Source organism: Cynoglossus semilaevis, chromosome 10, assembly GCF_000523025.1.
Source record: "Cynoglossus semilaevis isolate Cse_v1.0 chromosome 10, Cse_v1.0, whole genome shotgun sequence".
Taxonomy (NCBI): Eukaryota; Metazoa; Chordata; class Actinopteri; order Pleuronectiformes; family Cynoglossidae; genus Cynoglossus; species Cynoglossus semilaevis.
The window spans coordinates 10,798,560-10,819,294 of record NC_024316.1 but is presented as its reverse complement, the minus strand read 5'-3'; the positions used below and the strand labels follow the sequence as shown (position 1 = coordinate 10,819,294).

Below are 20,735 nucleotides of genomic sequence, written 5' to 3'. Positions count from 1 at the left end.
TGAACCCTTTGGATTCGCCTCCTTCACTGTCAAACTTTTGTTTCTAGGTTTAGAAAATTCAATTTCCTCAGAAGATCAACATAAAGGAAACACCATTCATTCAGTAATATCAATTCCATTATAAAGACCGAAGGACTTCCTGGGAGGAAGAAAAAAACAAGTCCTTTAGTCTTTTCCACTTTTTAGGGAGCCACTGTGAAATAAACATGAAATAAACTCTTGGACCTGAAACAATGGATCTACTTTTCAGGCCACGTTCTACAAATGAGTAATGAAATCCCGCAGCCACCGTAGGCGAACGTCTTAGTTTGTTTCAATAACCAGGGGGCAGGAGTAATCCTGGAGTTTGTGGCCAAGCCCAGGAACAATAACCGCCTTTGTGTAAATAATTTTAACAAAATTTGTTTTAGTTCAGGGGGTGAAGCGAAACCAGAGAGGAAAACAAGTGTTCATCAGTTACTGCTTTACAGTCTGCTGCTTTAAAAGAATAAATGAGTGATTTATTTTATTTTGATCGTAACAAACACAATTAAAACCATCAGAGTGAAGAGAGTAAAATAATGAAATTCTCTTTTGTAAATAGCATTACATCTGGGTGGAGCTTTAAACAAATCTTTTGACAAATGTATTCTACTAACAAAATGTAGTCTCTCTATCCTTTCTCTCTTTTTAATTTTAATATAATAAACATTTCTCCGTATTTTATTACATTTTTGAAAACGAAAATGCTGTTATAAATTATTTGGTTTTGCGTATTTGATCCCTGGTCAGTGTGTGTTGTACATAGACTTACTGTCAAAATTAAATGTGACATATATGATTCCATTCATTCTTCACTCATCCTGGTTTAATATCTGTTCAATTTGAAAAAACAAAAGGCGCTCAGAGAGAACACTTTGATTTAGCTGCAACACGAAGCTGTGGTTTAAATGGAAGCGACTGTACGCTGTTTTTTTTTTTTTCAGTGGTTCAAGTTACCGTGACCACAAAACGTGTTTTGGTAAAGGGAACACAATTACAACAATTTCAGTCCCAAACATTAAAGATCAACCGTCTGGTGGCATCTGAATGTTCTGTAAAAACACACGCCATTCATCAGTGTCACAGCTCTGGGCAGATTGGTTCCATATTTCCTGCAGTTTTACTGGTTAGTCAAAAAGAAAAACACAGGAATAACAGAGAGGCAGTCATTTTACTGTCCTCGGGTGGAAAAGTACCAACATGAAAACTTTGGTCTGGTGAAATATTCTGACGTATCTGTTGCCTAAAACAGGTAAATAATGTAGAATAACCTGGCAGATAAAACGCGTTTCATTTTCTGTATTTCTAACATTAAAACCAAAACATTACTGAACATACAGTATATGTTCTAAACATCGACTGTATATTTTTACCCTTTATTTATGATTTATTATTTAATAATCAGTTGCAAATGAACACTTCATAAAAACAAAGAAAGAAAGAAAACAGAAATAATGTTTCTTTTTTAAATTTATCAAAAAATTTCTAAAATGGGAACTAAACCAAATTTGTGCTTGTTAGGCAATGCATTATGGAAAAAACAAAAGTAATTTTCTGTTGTGTTTTATTATTGCTAACTATAGGTTGTTGTTTTGCAAAGCTAGTAGTCAGAAATATTTAGTTGGCTTAGTATTGGTAACAATGAAAATGGTCAAAGATGCTAAGGGTTTTTGCCAAATTCCCACAGGGATTAAAAGAAACATCAAGCGTCAAGTCTTTTTTTTTTTTCGTGTGCCAGCCGTGGTACAACCTGGAATAAACCCAAATCCTTCAGGTCCATAACCAACCACTAGAATGAAACAAAGGAACCTCTCAAACATGTGAACAACCCAGTTGAATCACAAATGAAAGAGTGGGTTCTTTTAATGCTGTCAGTGTGGGAAAACAGCGTAATGATTTGACTGCTAAATATACCCAACACTGGCCATTCAAAAATTAATTCTGAAATAATTTGAAAAATACAACATGTTCATGTTGTCAGTACAGACAAACAGGTTGACCTTTGCTCTGGTGTCAGATGACTTTTGGTTTATTTTATAATGATTTGTCTCTAATTCCAGATGTGTTGCAGTTGGTGTTGGCCCCAATGCAAACCATGAGCAGTTTATTTCACTCTGGCCATGATTTCTTTGGACTTGTTCCCAACAATCGTCGTGTGTTAACAATTAGATCACACTCATTTTCTGTTTTAGCTCTGTCACCCAGCAGGTTTGTCCAGTGGTTCTTTTCTTTTGAGGAACATTAGTCCAAAGTTTATGAAGCAGCTGTTGCTCATGTACAAACAAAGTTTGTCAGTATTCCTTATAATCCGCTGGAATCTCCCAGCAGGGTTTTAAGGTTTGGGTTTTTTAATAAAGAATGTATGACAGTGGAGCTCCTGCCTTGTCTGTAGTAAAGCTGGTTGTCATGGCTACAGTAGCAGTTCATCTCTCATGTCCTGGATTGTTTTTAATTTGTTTCATTATTATTTTTGCCATTGAAGCGTTGCTGTATCTGATCTGTCTTGTAAATCTCTGGTTCACTGCAGGATCTCCAGAGTGTTTGGCACTGATAGAAGTACTGCAGACAATAAATCTGAAGCAGCTCACTGCAGATTATCAGTCAGTTTACCGTATCACGACCAATCAGTGGGAAAAGGAGGAGGTAGAGATGTTTTGAAGAAGAGGAGTGATGAGGAAGGAGACAAGGTGGTTCACTACGTAGTTATTTCCTTCTTGTCCAATTACAGTACTCTTCATCAAAATAAAGAAATCCTGTTTATGTCTGTATCATCATCTACTCCTAAACTGTTTTAAAGTCACAGGTGGACCTAGAGCCAGTCCTAGTGGTCATGACTCAGGGCCAATGAACGGTTTAGATATGAGGCTGATCTGAACCTTTTTGTCAAGATAATATACAGTCAAAGGTTGAGAGATGGAGCAAAGGGTGGATGTTGGTGATGGAGGTAAAAGAGAAAGACACCAAAGGAGATTCATAAACGTAGTAAGGAAGGACATGGAAATGGTTGTTGTAACAGCAGAGGAGGCACAGACTAGAATGTGTAGCTCAAAGAAATTAATTTATGTTGGAAAATATCTAGGGCTGTTTTATCTGACCTCTGAACAGCATTACCGCTAACATTTCTTGTGAGATAGATCCTCACATTAAAGGTGTAAAACTTTAGGTCTGTTTTATGACCACCTGCACTTGAACAGGTGTTCTGCAGGTAAAGACCTGTGAGGAAGCTGAAGAGAGTGGACGCCCACTGCTTCAGACCAAACATCTATAATAACATCACCTCATCCTTGGAGTTGACTGTTGTCATTGAAACCCATGAAGGACAGTAGTAACTTACACAAGATTTACACATGTTTAAAGCATTAAAAATGTTTTATTTGTATATTTTTTTATTACAGTTTTCTGTTACATCTCCAGTCGTGATGCAATGTCTGCAGTATGAAATTCAATGGTGGCTCAGTTTGGAGTCCCCGCATTTATGGGTGATTTATGACGAGTAGTGCTTTAACAGATGTTCTGCTAGGAGCTAACGCTGGAGAAACGTGTAGTATTCCCTGTCCTACAGTAGGTTGTATATCTTTGTGCAGCAGGCTCAAAACATTTGTATATGTATATATACAGCCTCTTTAATCAAAACAGAATTGTGTAGAACAGGCCAGTGTGAGGTCATCAGAGTACTGAGGACACTCACCTCCTTGGACTCACTGCTGCCAGGTCCCAGCATTAGGGAGTAGAGAACGTCTTTTCCTCCCAGGAAGAGTCGGTCGCGGTACTCGTCTAAGTAGACGGCGGTGATGGAGAGTTGACCGTGGTGACCGCTGAAGACGGATGACCTGTTGGTGGTCAGTAGGTCTGCAGAGAGAAGAAGAAGAGATATGAGCTGAGCATGGGGGATAAAAGAGACATTTGACAGAACTCTTCAGTTATAACCTTGGATTTGAGTGTTTACTGTGTTCAGTGACTTGATGATGTAGGTCATGTTCCAGTATTTGTGTTTAAGAGTAAAAACTAAAAGTGAGTGGAAGTGTGAATACTTTAGGGCAGCTGAATATTTACATCAATGAGACAGAGGATACACACATTACAGCCTGTAACACCTAACAGGTGATAGAGCAGCAGTGAGTCTTAACATCCCAGGATGCACCTGGCTTCTGATCTGGCATCAGCCTCACACTCCAGAGGTCAACGCATCAACTCTGCGGGAGAGTAAAGGATGGATATCTGACCAGATGTGGGTCGTCCGTCCTCTCTGTTCTCAGTCCAGTCCGACTCATCCATCACAGGCCCGGCCACCAGCCTGCTGATTCTCAGCCTCTCAGTTTTCCACAGCATCAGCATCTTCCACTTTATCACACCAACACCTCGTATTTCTAACTATCCTGTTTCCTCTTTTCACCACATCTCTTCTTCACCTCTCCCTCGCCTCCCCCACTCTCTCTACATTATTCGTCTCTTTCGAGGTCTGGGTAACAGGATGCTTAGACAAGTATGTGTGCGTGAGGAGATGTCGTTGGTGTTCTTCTCTCTGAGTGGAGGAATCTTGAGTGAATCGGTTTCCTGTCTATCTCTCGTCACTTGTCTGTTGCGTTGGTTTACCTTTCTCTCTTTCTCTCTCTCTCTCACTCACAACCAAACACACACACACACACACACACACAGTGAGATAATAACTCCAGTCACTTGCCACTCAGTGTGGGTATTTACTAAGTGAAGCCCCGGGGCCCCCTGTTCAAGGACACCTTGTCCATCACTGAGGCCTCGGACCCTACACTCTGCACATGTACACACTCACACAGAGAAACACACACATACTGGTGTTTCTGTGAGTATTTTAACAAACACAGGCTAAGGCACATGTCCGTGAGTTTTCACTAAAGAAAACAGACTTTAGTTTTTCAATCCCACGAAACAAGAGCCAGAAAAAAAAGATGAAATTTTAATGAGACGGCTTCTCTCCTCAGATCATTCTTCTGACCAATGCAGTTGAAGTTGTTGCACAGATGAGAAGAAGCTTTCAACACTGAATACATACATACAAACTCTATTCATTATTCTTTTATTACAGCAGACAAAGCAAAAAAAAAAAAAAAACACGGGACAAACTGGCAACTCTCCAGGTCCTCTGTCCACTGAGACAAGACAACATCCAGGCCCAGCGAATGTTGTAACAAAGTTCTTTTGGAGACAGTAAAAAGTGGGAACAGCTGGATAAGGAAGACGGGACATAAAAATTTCAAGCTGCTGGGAAGAAAAAAGCAATGAGACACGGCAGCAGGGAGACATCAGGGACCTACAGTGTAGAGAGAGGTAGTTAAGTAAAAAAAAAAGGGGTTGGAAAGAGAAGCCAGGCAGGCTGGAAGGAGTCAGGAAAATAATGAGAGTTTAGAAAGGCACGGCGTGAAGGCCACAGGACAGACACAGAGGGTAGAAATATCAGCCGGATTTACTGGGACTGGCACGACACGAGGAAAAGGACTAATGAGAAGATGGAGTGTAAAAGGCACTAAGCTGTGGATCACTGTGGAACTGTTTAAAATCTCTATATGTATTCATACTTTTAGTTTTAACTATGACACACATACAATATTCCTTCATATTTTAAGAACACATTGTAGTTGTAGTGTTGACGCTGAAGTCTGTGTAAACAATCTTCACCTGAAACCTCACACACACAAACCACTGGCAGATACACAGAAGTCTGTTTTTCTTTTTCCCCTGACAGTTTATCAGCTCCACACGTCGGCAGCAGTGACTTTCTGTCTCTACGAGTTCAACTCCTTCCACAACTCCTTCTTATTCCTGTAATGACCTGCAGCTGAGGGGAGAGTGATGAAGACTGACATGAATCTCTCTGTGTGTGTAGGGGTGTCGGTGTAGTGGTGTGTGTGCACGAGGGATAAGCAGAAGATTAGCAGAAGCAGAAGAGCAGAAGATTTTGCCAGCACGGATGTGTTTGTCTTCATGTTCACTGCACACCTCTGTGTTTTGACAGCAGAGAATGTTGTCGCCTTGTTATCAGCTTGAAGTAAACTGTGTTTGTTAGTCCTGGATCTGTGAGATTATAACCACAGGAAGAAGAAGCTGCAGTATAATATGACATTTTAACAACAAGCTGAAAAAGGCAAATACTCTTTAAGTTTACTTTTCTATACAGTACCATCATGTACAGCTGTTCTGGTCCATTCTGCAGTATTGTAGTTCTCCCTGCATTCTTTTCTCTTTTATTTCTCTCTAATTCCAATAACTTTTTGGTATCAACACCACACTGGGTTTATATTTTTGGTCCAAATTTACTGACAATATTGTTGGGAGAAATGTCAATGGTTTTCTTAAAATCTGTTTGCAAGTTAGTGTAGCACATCTAAACACCATCTAAGGATGTGTCATGTTTTATTTTATTATTATTCCACTTGCATATTCATAATCTTCAGTGTTGATCATGTGGAGACTGAGGGAGTGTAAGGGCTGAACAGTGTTGTTAGCGGGGACTGCACAGATTCATTGCTCCATTTAGTTCTTAGTTTAGTTCATATCTTTTTTGAACATTTAAACAACATTCTTAGACTGCTTTTCCAAATCAAGTATTTTTGAAACCACTCCCTGATGTCCTCCTCAACCTTTATACCAAATTGAAAAATTGAAAAAATATGCCTATAAAAAGAATCACAGATGCAGACAGGCTAACCTCTTCCATCTGTAGCTTGTTATCACTCTGCGGTGGAACCCACAGCCTCACCTCTCACCAACCTCTCCTACTGCTGTCTATCCATCTACACCTGCCTCTCATCTATCTGTTTAACTGCTCTCTCTCTCTCTCCTCTTCATCACGTCTCTTGTTTCTACCTCACCTCTGTTCCTCTCCTGGTTTTCTTTTTCATCTCTTGAAGTGACTTGTAAATCACTCTGAGGCTCTGTCCATGCTGCTGTCTCACAGTTCTGTCCCTGGTCTTAGTTTCTGAGCACTTGTGTTGGCACTGTGAGCATCTGTATCACTGACAGCATCCAGATAAAAACTCTCAACATCTGCCTCCAATGTGTCTGATTCCTACAAGTGCTTGAAACTGGCAAACAGCAGCCGTGCCAAACCAAAACGACAAGTGAGAAACGCATCTGGTTTCACTGTATGTGTCAAATCTCAGCAATCACATCGCATGGTTTTAAACCACTACAAAGATACGGGTGTCATCATGTACTCCTAGATCAGTACACATTATGAATGATGTGCTGAGTCAGGCCGGGACCTGCCCCGCTGCTGGTCACATCTAAGAGTCAAACATGTGGATTCCACACTGCTGCAAAATGACTATTTAATTGCGTGGCCCCTTTTCTAACCCGAGCATCAGCAAAATACAGTCAGTGTTGTGATTAGAGACAAAAGATGGTGATGACGGTGACGGCAGCAGAGTTTGGTTTTAGCTGCAGCAGAGGTACAATACAAAGTGGTTGGTTCAGCAACATATGTGTTTTCATTATGTTTAATGGTTCTGCTGGGTTAGGTCAGGGTTAATCTCTCTGTTGGGGTTTCTCCTGATTTTATTGTTTCTCTCTTCACAGACAACAGGGACTTTGGGACCGAGCGTCTGGTTTCTTCAAATTGAATATAAATGAGTGAGTACCACAACTACACGCCTTGACCCTGTTTCTATGAGCCTTAGTTGTTTGACCTGATGGAATAAAATTAGGTTGGAAAACTGTCATTTAGTGAAAATTAGAAGAGCTACTTATCATATCTAATCTTTATTTTACGTAAATGTCACATAACATGGAAATAAGGCTGTGCCTATGTTAAACTATAGAGGTAAAAATACTCAAATGACTCAAATACTTAATCAACACTATAAATAATAAATTTATATAATTATTAATCTGCATATCATCAGTAGAAAAGGTCAAACTTTGTATCTCCTAATACAGAAGCACCTGCTTTTTATTAGTGCCTCTTTCAATCTATTACTTTCTACCATTTTTCTGCTAACCTTTTACTGATGTACTTTTACTATTAAGGCTGGTTTGGTGAATACTGTACTGATGGCATCAGGGTTCAGTAGGTTTTTGATACAGAAACAGTGGATGGATGTTACATTTTCTATGTTTCCAAAGCTGTTGAACAGGTTTACAGTCATGTTGTTTACAGAACCATCCAGTTCAAAAGTCATGTTTCAAGTTAGTTGTTGAATTTGACATATGATCAATGGGAGAGCTGATTTAGTTTAGACATCGGTGACAAGTAACAAACTGCAGTGTTCCTACTTTAATGTTGCTGGAACTGTTGGTATGACTCCAGCGAGTGGCAGTTGATTGTTGTCATAATTGCGTTCCGGGGAAAGTCGGGATTTACTGCATTCTGCATTACCATATTTACCATGGACAAAACAATTTTTAAAATATGCATTAAACATAATAATTGGGATGAGGTACATAGACATTCATGAAATACTGTAAATACAGGTGCAGCAGTACAGATGCTTTCTTTTTTTTTTGTTTTTTAACGAAAAACTCCCTGTTTCCTGTTCCATACTTCATGACTGTCAAACAGATGTGCCGATATTAGACCTGTGTGCAGTAAATCATAAGCTAGGTCGATTTTACTCAGCCAATTGAACTACTGCAACATCTAATCAAATATCCAGTCAAAGTGAATCAGAGTCACTGAGGAAACAGCACTCCCTAAAGGAAGTTCAAAGGTCACAATAAAAATCTCCACTGTACAAATTGGCCACAGACTGAGTGTAAGCATGTTAAGCTGCAGACACACACTCGTACAGGCCATGGTATGAGTGGTGGGTGAGAACATCTGAAGCCTGTTAGACCCCTGTGACACACACACACGGACACAAATCTGCACATAAATCAATGAGACCCAGGTTTAGTCACACTTATTTCCAACTCTGACTGTGTCACTGTTGACTATTAACCTGCTACACAGGAACACACACACACACAGAGAGATGTTTCTCTATGGTTGTGTGGACCCTCAGAAATGTCTTTACCTAAATAGTTGAGACTGTCCCACCTTAACGTTCTGACCCTCAGAGGGACAAACTAAGCAAGTACACAGTTACACACACCCACACACACACAAACAAAAATACACATTCATTAGACTCATTACAGCCCCGACATATTTCCCAGGGTATCATTAGATCTCTGCTGTATATTGTTGCAGTGGACCAGGCATTCGTGGAATCTGCTGCATGCACAAATAGTCATTTCAGAGAGTGTCTCCTCCTCTCACCACTCCTCGTCCTCCTCCTCCTCCTCCTGCTCCTGCTCCTGATACCCTTCTTCCCCCCTGTCTCTGGGGTCTCATTTTCTCCTGTCTTCCCCTGTGAGCTGTGTGTTAAGGATTGTGCCTTGTGTCTTTCTGACATAAATCTTATCATTTGCAATTTCCTTAAAAGAAAATCATGTTGGACAGTTTGTTTTAGATTTGGCTCCTCGTGTCCATCCTCTAAAAGCAGGTGTATATGTGGGAAAACTCCGAAAAGGAGGAGGTATATATGTGTGTGTATATATATATATATATATATATATATATATATATATACACACACACATATATACATACATATATATGTAGTGTTTCGCTGAATACTGTGCTATTTTTGTTTTTCTCTGTTGAATAAAATGATTCATTTGACCCACTTAGAAGCACTTGTAAAACACCTGGTGTGGAGTATTTATATGTCTTAGAAACCCTGAAATATCCCAAATATGTACGTGTGTATTTTATTCGCCCTCATCCACTTGTAGTTTATTTGAACTTTTCTGCAGCTTCAAGCAGCTGCTCTTTTTCTCTGCACATTATGAAAGACAAGTGTGTGTTATTCTACAGAGAGTATTCTGTTCTTACTGTAAATATTATCATTACACATTGTCACTCACCCTACATACCAGGATAATTCTGTTTGGATTTAGTGTGAATGGAGCCGGTGGAGCTGGAGCACAGCTATCATGGAGGTTTCCTCAGTATCACTGTCAGAACACCAGATGAAAGTTTGTCTTTTATTTATTATTATTTCTGTTTTTCATCCATAAATTGACTTTATTATTTGACAGTATCTAATTAGACAATGTATGGATATTAATCATGATCATTCTTCAACTCAAAACAAAATGCCAAAAGCTGCTTTTTCAGCTTGAGGTTCACTGCACGTTCACACAGAACATGACACAGGTTCTTGTGGTGCAGCACACCTACAGTATAACTGATCTGATCAAGGAATCGTTTTTTTGGAAATATCATCAGATGTGCATTTCCATGATGTTCTCAAAGTCCTGTAGTAGGAATTACTAGAGAACAATTCCTTAAAGAGATCTCACTGTGGGGTTTTTGTGGTAAAAACAGAAGTGTGAAAAACACAACCGCTTCAACAAATGTTAAAAAAATGTTAAAAAAAAATTCTATCTGCAGTATTTCACTGCCTTGAACGCATTCACCTTCTGTACTTGTGCATCTGTGCTCTTTATAGAAATGCTTGCTCTTGCTCACACTGTTCCTATTTAGTCTTTGGATTTACAACAAAACCTGGAGCAGTTCTTTATTTTTTTTATTTTGCATAAACCTGGAGCATGTTTTTGAGGCTGTACAATTTATATATTTAAAATGCAGCACAAACATTTCTTGTGTATGTCCAACCGGTCAGGGTTTAACATGTAACAAACTTCACTGGTAACCCTGAGAGTTGCTGGTGTTGTTTTTGCTCCCTTGCTTTTTGCAGCTGTGCTAATTTGTATTTTTGCAGCGATAGTTTGACAAAAGTCACCCTGAGAACTCTCGTCCCTGTACATGCTTGTTTTTTGGTTATTAATTAGATTTTGAGATGATCAGATCTAGCACTAGCCTGGGCCTCAGTCGTAACACCACTCTGTTTGTAATTCCTGTTGGGTTTGAACAGAAACGTGTATTCTATGAAGACTAAACGTCTGTTTTTCTGTTGTTTTTTGACCAGACAGTGGTTTTCTCAGCAGAAAGGTTCCAGGCTGATAAGCCATGACAGTGTAAATCCAGGGATTTCCTTCTGTCTGTCTCTCTGTCTGTCTCTCTGTCTGTCTCTCTGTCTGTCTCTCTGTCTGTCTCTCTGTCTGTCCATCTGTCTGTCCATTTATTCATCAGTCGTTCCATCTTTAACTCGTTGAATGTCTGACGGTGGTGCAGTGTTGCTTTGCACACACACACACTAACACACTAACTTATCTAACACACACACACACACACACTAACTTGTCATCCTCTCAGGATGGCTTATCAAAGTTGCTGTTACCCAATCTTCCTCTTACTCGGCCAATCAAAACATGATAAGAATGTTACTACATCACCCTCGATCATCAGCGTTCACCCTCAGCGTCCTCTCCTTGCTCCTCCATTTCATCATTTTAACGCCTCCTCCTATTTACTTCCTTCTTGACTAGTTCTGTTCCATCTTTATTTCTAATACTTTTTAGTCATTTTTAATATATTACTCTCCATAAAAGCACACTTTCTTCTATAGAATAACTCTCCATTCTTTCACCTCACGGAAATATCATTTTTAACTCAATATTTAGATAGATTTAGATACTTTGCTCTTCAGATGGATGGATGGATGGATAACATAATAAAAATAGTCCAAAATCTCCTTCTTCTATTATTATATTTATCACCAGGATTATCTTTACTCTCTTATTCGTTTTTACAGTTTAACTCAGCAGTTCAGTCGTTCTGCCAACCCTCTGATGTCAAAAACACTTTAATGAAGGCAGTAAAGTGATTACAGGTTTTATCACCTTCAGTTGAATCAGCATAAAGTTTTATGACTTTAATAAAGACCATAAAGAACTGAAAATAGAAGTTAGAAAAGGACACGACTTGTCAACTCAACTTACACATTGCCACTCCTATCACCCAATGTGAACCCAGCACCAGTTAAAAACATTTTAAACATTTTAAAGTGTTTCCTTATTTTAAACAAGCACAAAGTATGAACCAGATGCTCGGCAGAAAACACTGATGAAGCACTTCAGTCCAGAGAGACATCTGTCCCACGAACACATTCATCTTCACCCAGTCTCTCGTCTGTCAACAGCCAAACCCACGGTGCAGCACTGCTATGACTTCACTGCCGTCACTTCAGCAGAGTGTTTATGTGTTTGTCAGCTGCTGTTGAATTGACACATCAGTCCACAGTGGAGCCATTGTGCCCAGTGCTTTATGGTCAGCAACTCTAGTGGAGCTAATTGATTGCTGATGGGTGGGAGCATTTGTCTTGGTGTGGGCGGAGCTTTTCTGTGTCTGACATGTCTCCAAACTGCACTGAAGAGGGGACTCTGCGCCCCTCGTCTGTTTTAGAATGGTTTTGACTGATTCTGTGCTAAAATGTTTAAAGGTAGGACAGAGTAGAGAACCAAGAAATCATTCTCCTAGGATTTGTTTCTCTTAGGAATATCTAGTTCTAAATATTATGATGTCAGTGTCTTCAGTTATAATAAAAAATAACTTTTTGACAGAAAGAGGAGTTGATCAGTGTTTCCTCCTCAGGCCATTTTGATGATTTAGGATCTGGTTCTGAATGTTGTAGATCAGTGGTTCTCAAACTGTGGTACACATACCACCAGTGGTACGCGAACGCTCTCTAGTGGTACGTGGGGAAAATTCATATTTTCACATTTACATTTTCAATTGAATAAATCTGAAACATACCATGCACAATTAGACAACATTTAAACATAAACATCTCTATAAACATTTCTAAACCTCTCTCCTGTGGTGGAAGCTAACAGTGAAGGCCTACGCTGCTGTATTCTAATGTTGGTCATCATGGTGGTACTCAGAGAGCTCAGTGATTTCTCAGCTGGTATGGAGTAGAAAAAGTCAGAGAACCACTGTTGTAGATTAAATGTCAGCGATTAAATACAGAGAACAAATGAATGACATGGTCACTGAAACTGTCAGTACTTGTGTTTAGTGTATTTTTTCTTTCTGATCCAACAGCCACGAGAAGCCAATCAACTGTATAATTTTATCTACAAATAATTATCATTTAAGTCTGAATATTGCACCAGCAGAACTCACAGATGACGTAATAAACCGTTCACTTCCAAAACTCTTCACAAATTGACACAAAGGTCAGAGAAACCAACGTATATGTTTCTGATGACTCCAGCAGATGGAGTTGCTTTGAGTTCCAGTGCGATGCAGATAATATACTCTGCAGATGTTTCAATTTTGGTTGGACGTGTTTGGACACCTTATGTCACTTTGACATCTTCTCGGCAGGTGTTTTTACGATGGCAACAAGAAAGGTGCTGTAGGTGTGTCTGTCCAGCCTGATTCTAGAGGCTAAAGAAATAAGAAGGTCCGGTAAACAGACAACAAACTCCAATGAAGATGAATTAATTTAAACAGACTGTTTTTCTGTTTTTTACTGTAATCGTACTAACAATGAACAAAGGTCGTCCAGTTTTCTGGCATTGATTTTTGTGAATTCTTCTCAAGTTATTTTGCCACAACAATAGATAATTAGACAAAGTATGCCAGTTTTAGATGGAGACAATGGGATTTCAGTGAGGGCCATTATGACTAAAGACTATTTGTTTTTCATCTTTGTTCTTTCAGCTTTAACTGATTAACAATTCAAGTCCTCTTCTGACTTTGGCATGGTTTGAAGTCTTTCAAGCTTTGATCAAACATAATGCCTAAGTCCTAAGGCTGTTTTTTAAAAGTAGAAAACGTAGACAAAAAGGTCACTGCAGTTGAACTTGTTTTGCCCTGCAGACTTCTGTGCGATCATGAATACACAAGAAGAAAAAAATAATAGTAGTTTACATGTGGCATATTTGCCAAAAACAAACATCGGCCCTTTGACCTGAACTGAGTGAAGTGTCTCAACAACATGATTGATTGCAGTGCGGTGCAGCCTTGTACTCTCCGTCCCTAATCAGGATGTTAATGGTGACCACATTGAATACATTAGTGGTTCATGTGGCTTCATGCAGCCTCACAGAGATGATAGTGTGGCCATCCTGCCTTGTCCCCTTTTGTTTTCCATTAAAGCATGATCGTACAGAGCAATAGATCAGACTGGAGCAGGGGAGGCAGGAGACAGAGGAGGAGAGGGAGGCCAGACCCCATGGGAGAGAGAGAGAGAGAGAGCGCTGCTCTGTGTCTTCAGTGTTCAGGGCGTGGTAGAGTGTAGAAAGTTTAGATAAATAGTTTTCAGGTCTTACACCCCCCTTGGTGAACGTCCACTGCTGTGATTTGTAACGCCCGTGTTAAAACAACTGCCATCGCTGTGAACCACAGGGGTTGGCTTTGGCACACAATCACACACACACAATCACACACACACACACACACACACTCTCTCTCAAAGCAGAGGACTATATGGTCTACACCACAGTGGTCCAGCTCCTGTATTTAAATCCATTTATCTCCTTCAAGCAACTTGACCTTCCCCTCTGGTATTTGCATCATCTGTAGGACCTGTTTTTTTTTTTTTCTTTTCAGTGAATCTCTCTCTCTCTCTCTCTCTCGTTCTTTTTTCACGTTGGGTCCTCTGTGCCTCCATCATTTGTTTTCGGTCTCCATTCACAGATCATTCATTCATTACCATTTTACGTTTCTTTCTCCACTGTCTTTTATAATTAATTGATGTTTCCGTTCTTTCATGGACGTCATGCTAGCTCCTTGTTCGGTCATTCATTTAATTATCAAGCATGAACAGCATTAAGTGCAGCGCTGACACTTTCTGCTTTTTTGTCAAATAGTGCCAACCATCTAAAGTAGTTCTGGCTTAGACTTTAAAAAATGATGTGAGAAATATTTTCACTTGGAATTCCTCTGGGTTCATCCTCTGGGTTAGTCCAACAGAAGTGCTGAAGGACATTCAAAGGTTATTTAATAAAGAATTCCTCTCTTCAGGAGGTACTACATATTTTAAACATAAAATAAATAGTTGTGGAACATGGGATCTCTCTTTTTTGGCAAAGACTGATACTGTGGTTGATGCTTCTTTTTAACTCAATTAATACTAAATCAGATGTATAAAATAGTCAATTATATCTAGTTAATTAATGAGTAATAGAATCAGTTTTGACCACATTTTAAGGCACAGGATCAATAATGGGCACTGACTATCTGGCAGTTCCACCATCCATCCAAATAGAGATTTGTCCTTTAAACATTATATAAGGTTCCAGTGACTTACAACAAAAAAAAAAAAAAAATACAGCTTGTTAGCATTTTGGGAAATTTACTAATATCTATTAGTCTATATCTATATTATTAAACATAGGCCACCCTATTAATCCTAACCTTATTAATATACACCGTACTTAATGATTACTACTACATTATAGAGATGATACAATTGCTCGTACCTTTATAATCATTGTTTTCTTTTTCTTTTCAAATTAAACCAATGCCAACTGCAGTGAGTATGCTACATATAATCCTTATATTTAAATATGTGGCTTTATTGTGTGATGGCCTGTTGGCATGTTTCCACTAAAACAACTGGTTCATTTTAGGTTTATTTAAAATCTACTTTGCCAAAAAAAAATGGTTAAACAAATTCCAAATAGTATAAGTTATTTAATCTTATTCACAAGCCGAAAAATAACAAAAGTCATAAGTGGAGATAAATATCAGCATGAGCGTTTTTTTATTAATCCATGAAAAAGAAACAATCAAGAGGAGATCTTATCTTTCCCAGTGTTTTGATTGGATCCCTGCAGCAGTACTGTTTCATGTTTCTCTCCTCTTTTATTTCTTTGTTCCTCTATAAACATCACAGGCTGCAGTTTTTACTTTCCTCCCAACAAAGGTACTGGCTTCCTCTCCATCTGTGCTCTGGGTGTGTGTGTGTGTGTGTGTTTATCCTTCAGAGCCTTTTTGCACTTTTCCGTCTCTCCAACACATTTAAAGTCAATATCTGCTCCCCAGGTGTCCACATCCTCCGTCTGAGTCTCTGTTCTGACCACTTTAGAGATACTGTTGACATTACACACACACACACACACACACACACACACGACACCTTCAGATGCACAGATGTCACAGACACACACGCAGTTGGCTTCAGACACGCAAACTGTCACGTTCATGCATGTGCATCCAAACATCACCAACACCCTCACACAAATGTGTCAGTGGACTAACATCTCACACACACACACACACACACACACACACCTGAACCTTTGACCCTAACGCCTTCATACAATACAGAACACAGTACCTGAGGCTGTAGACACCAAGCTGAATACAGTATATTTATGAATATATGTATACATATATATGAATTACATTAAATCAATATGATTTATATGTAAAGATATATAAATAAATATATATTATATATATAATAGCAGCATCTAAGCAGGCACTTTCAACTAAGTCCCTGTATGTATTTGTTAAAATGTATGGACCGCTGTAAATATATGACTTTGTTTCTAAAATATATTTTGTAGCCAGAGAAGAAAGACTTATATTTTAAAGCTGAACCAGGACCGACATTTCCTTTTCTTCTAAAACCTTTTTTCGATAGTTGTTCATTTACTATAAATTGAAAACGTTGGCCTGGGGGTTCGATTCTCCCAGTGCTAAACGCTAAGAGCTTACACAAACATGTGAAATATAAACACATGTCAGACATTTTTATAAAAGTAAAACCTGCACAGCTCCTCACTCACTTCCAGTATTTCTTGGAGCCAAAGTGAATTTGAAAAAAAAAAGGTCTTATCTAACCGGCCAGTTGGCTCACTTACTAAGCCTTAATGCTGCACTCTTTTGTTCCTTCGTCTTTCTTTTCTCTCACTGGATTTTTGATAAGTCCACAGGCCTTGGAGTACTTAGAGTGAACACAGGAAAAGTCGGACCAAAGGAGTGGGCTGTGTGGGGGAGTGGTGTAGAGAAAATCTAATGAAAGATAATTTTAAAAATAATAATTTAAAAAAGAAGTTAAGGAATAAAAGATTCCCTCCTTTCATCTTTGCAGGACTCCTAGTGACAGATGACTCTGCTCCTCCTTAGAACAATTAACACCCATCTACATGTGTGTGTGTGTGTGTGTCTGGGCAACTCCGACTGAGAAACAAACTCATTAATTCTTTAGGCACAGTAAGCAACAACAAACAGAGCCAGTCATTCTGAGAATTAATGCGATCTGATCAAAAAGGGTCTCAGTTGGGAATGTTTGTGCTGTTGAGTGTGTGTCATCCTGCTGCTCAATTTGACAAAAAGTAATCCCTAAGTCATGTGCGTGTGTGTGTGTGTGTGTCAACAAACAGACATACAAACTCAAAACCGGTGAATAAGAAATGGAGGCCAATTAAAGGCAGCTGGAAAACAAATGACAGACATGCAAAGGCAGAGAGATGCAGTGTGGTGTTAGTGTGGTGCAATGGAAGGGAGACAAGACAACAGAACAACAAAAAAAGAGACAGATAGAAAAGAAGAGAGGAGAAAAGAGCAAGGCAGAAGAGGAGTGGAAGAGAGGTGATAAAGTGGACAAAAGGAGTAGAGAAGAAAAGAGAGAAAAGGAGGAGAGGAGTGAGGAACCCTAATCTCTCCTAGGTAAAATGGTCCTCTTCCTGTTCAACTTCTAGCCACTAATTGATTGAAATGAGATAATAGCAGCTTTTCCTGTCACCAAATTACTTCCACTTCCTCCTGGGAATACAAACACCCTGCAGGCTTCAAAGGGTGAGGATGAAATGGGGGGGGGGGTTTGAAGGAACAGTCAAACAGATGTGAGAGAGAGAGAGAGAGAATGTTGATGTAGGTGTGAACTCAGACTGATCAGTGACCAGATTAGACATGTTAGAGAAGTTATGACAAGATTTAGCCAGAGATTGAATGGCTGTTAGCAGATAATTAGGCTCCAATCAAGCAGTCATTTATGTAAAGGAGGACGAAATGCTGCAATCACACGCGGAGTCATGCAGGCAGGATGTAAGCAGCTACATCATCACATAAAGACGGCCTTGTACTCACAGTTTCTTCCCACACTTTGACTTAATGCTGTTGTTTATTGCTCTTTGTAAAAATGTGGGAGGTTTAAAAGACAATTTGACTAGTAAAACTGTGAGAGAGAAACTTGGTTTCTTCTTTTTCCACCTCCTGCAGGCGTTACTTTATTTACGGTAAATTACAAAAAAAATCCTCCAAGTCAGTTTCCTAATGTGAATGTTTCCAAACATTACCTTCTGAGAACAGAACCAACATCCAGTAAAACCCAGAAAAGCCCAAAAGGCTTGTAATTTCAAGACAAGGCCATGAGCATTAGAATGCTTCGCCCTCTTGTGGGCTGGCAGGGTAATGTGCTGTCTGCAGAGGCATGCACACATAGACAGGGTGATTTTAACAGACATGTTAAAATAACCAGAAAAACCAGGTTTATGAAGTAGCATAAAAAAAGTAGCAACAAATGTTAAATTCAAAATGTATATGGTGTTGTTTTAGTCTTGGGGAATACTCAGCAAACTTTAACCTACATGTGAGTATATAATATTTTTTATTTTTGTATATAGTTAGAAACCATTTTAGGAGAAGTTGTTATTCATTTGTGACAGAAACAAGCGCATCTTTCCATCAACGTCACTCATCCATAATCTACCAGCATGTGGACTAAAAGAACATGGAATTTAACCCTTAACTCTCAGTAACTAACCAAACTACTTCACTTTTCTTTTACTAATCCTCTGCCGTACCACAGAAATAAGACATACATTCACGATTAACAGAATTTTTTTTTCACTTTTTTCTATTTCTTTCAACAAACAGCATAAAGATAATAATCCCCTTTGGACGACATGTCTGTGTATCTTGGTTTATATTTTGGCCTGTGGTGACACAAAGCTCACATCGTGTCACAAAAGGATCAGGTTTGGGGAGAACCAATGTGCTCCGTAAATTTTCCCACAAGATTTTGTATGTAGAGAGGAAAGTTGTTATAATGCTAATGCTAAAGAAGGTGAAAGGTCCCACCAGAGACACCACATTTAATCCTCTTTGGTGCAAACTGATGTGATGAGACCCCAAACACCAGACCTCAGTGTCAGACAGATGGCCCCGACTGACAACTAATCAACATTCTCGTCTTTAAAGTCCCCTGAGAATGAATAACAAATACAGACAAATGTGTTATCGTTTGTCCCCATTAGCCCTTGTTGTCACCGAACAGTCTAAAGTTGTCCTCTCTGTCATTGTCCAGTGTGACTTCTTTATCAGTTTCCCTCTCTGCAGCAACATTTCCAGTCATGTCAACAGGAAGAGCACTGAAGCTACGTATGTGTTTTCTCCCAAAAAACATACAGAACAGGAGGAAATCCTGTGTGATATCTTTGATGATTGTACACCAGAGCAACAAAACAATGAGAGCCAACACTCAGGCAGCAGCTCTTAAACACACACACACACACATACACTGCCTCACAAACCTGCGTGAGTCATTGCCAGCAGAAGGGTTTGATAAGAGCGGGCGTGTGAACAGACCAGAGAACATACCTCACATATGTCATCTTCAGATTGGAAAGATGTGATAACACGTCAGCCTATGGCTAGCATTATTTTAAATTCAATTAAAAAAGAAAAGCACAAGCCAAATTCAGTCCCATCACATGTTCATCCATTTATCTGAAGGACAGAATTATAAATGTTGACATCATTAACACTAACAACATTAAACCTTATGCAACATCCTTTCCTAAAGTGTGGTTTTCTCTGCTAATAAACGTTTTAATGAGACTTTTGCACCACAGCGTGTCCAACCACAGAGACATGGAACCCCAGCCAGAATCTCCTCCAGCACTGACACCCTGCCTGGTGGGGCAAAATCTGTTAAATGTGCATTAACCCCCCACCCCTAAACAGTAGCCAAATCAACAACCCTGGACCACCAAGGGGCAGACACGCTGTCTGAGAAACAATGCCCAAAAAATAGAATAGTTTACATGGTGAAAGTCCAGAATATTAAAAAAAAATCTGACTTTTTGTCAAAGACAAAATAATAGATAGATACACAGATGTCATTGTTGGTAATTACCTTTATAAGACAGTCTCAGTCTGGGAACATTTAACTTGGTCGTGGAGACGCAGGCGACGAGTAGCGCAGCGAGGAACATGTGTAGAAAAGCAGCAAATTCCTTCATTTTGACAAAGAATAAATGTATCTGCCTTTAATTGAAAGCTTGCAGAATAAATAATCAAAATGTGTCGCCGACAGGCAGACGCATTATTCCGGGCGAAAATAGCAGGAGTGAATGAGGGGAACTCTCCTCTCTGTGCCAGTGTCGGTCAGTGCGTTCTCAGGTAGTTCCTCTGTGCGTAAAACTGTTCTCAGCCGAACCACTACCAACAGCTGTCCAACAGGAGTGTGTGTGTGTGTGTGTGTGTGTGTGTGTGTGTGTGTGTGGGATAGAGAGAGAGAGGGAGAGAGAGAGAGAGACCACGCCTTTACAGCAGGAGGAGAGTGTGCGCTTCCACTGATCTGTTGGAGACGCGCTCTCTCACAGATGAAGATCAGTTTATTGTGTGAAACTACTGTGATAATGAAGTTCACTCGTCAGCCTTAAAGTCACTTTTCATCAAAGCCTCAGAAATGTTATACTGCACGTGATTTTTTTTTTTATTCTGGATGAAGACAGATAACAGGTTTCACTCCAAAAATGCCGTAAAAACTGCGCTCAGACTGATTTATATTTATGTCTAAATTAAGTCATAAAGATCGAAACGGCTG

General features: G+C 39.4%; 1 protein-coding gene across 1 annotated transcript in view; it reads right to left on the bottom strand.

The window, feature by feature from the left end:
- sema3bl (sema domain, immunoglobulin domain (Ig), short basic domain, secreted, (semaphorin) 3bl) overlaps positions 1-20,412 on the bottom strand; it is a 45,348-nt gene extending 24,936 nt beyond the window's left edge. The window contains exons 1-2 of the mRNA XM_008318719.3: positions 20,043-20,412; positions 3,710-3,870 (exon numbers count right to left, since the gene is read on the bottom strand). Of these exons, the coding sequence (XP_008316941.1) occupies positions 3,710-3,870; positions 20,043-20,148 (267 nt within the window). The 5' untranslated portion in view covers positions 20,149-20,412. The remainder of the gene's footprint in view (positions 1-3,709; positions 3,871-20,042) is intronic.
- Positions 20,413-20,735: the final 323 nt, after the last annotated feature.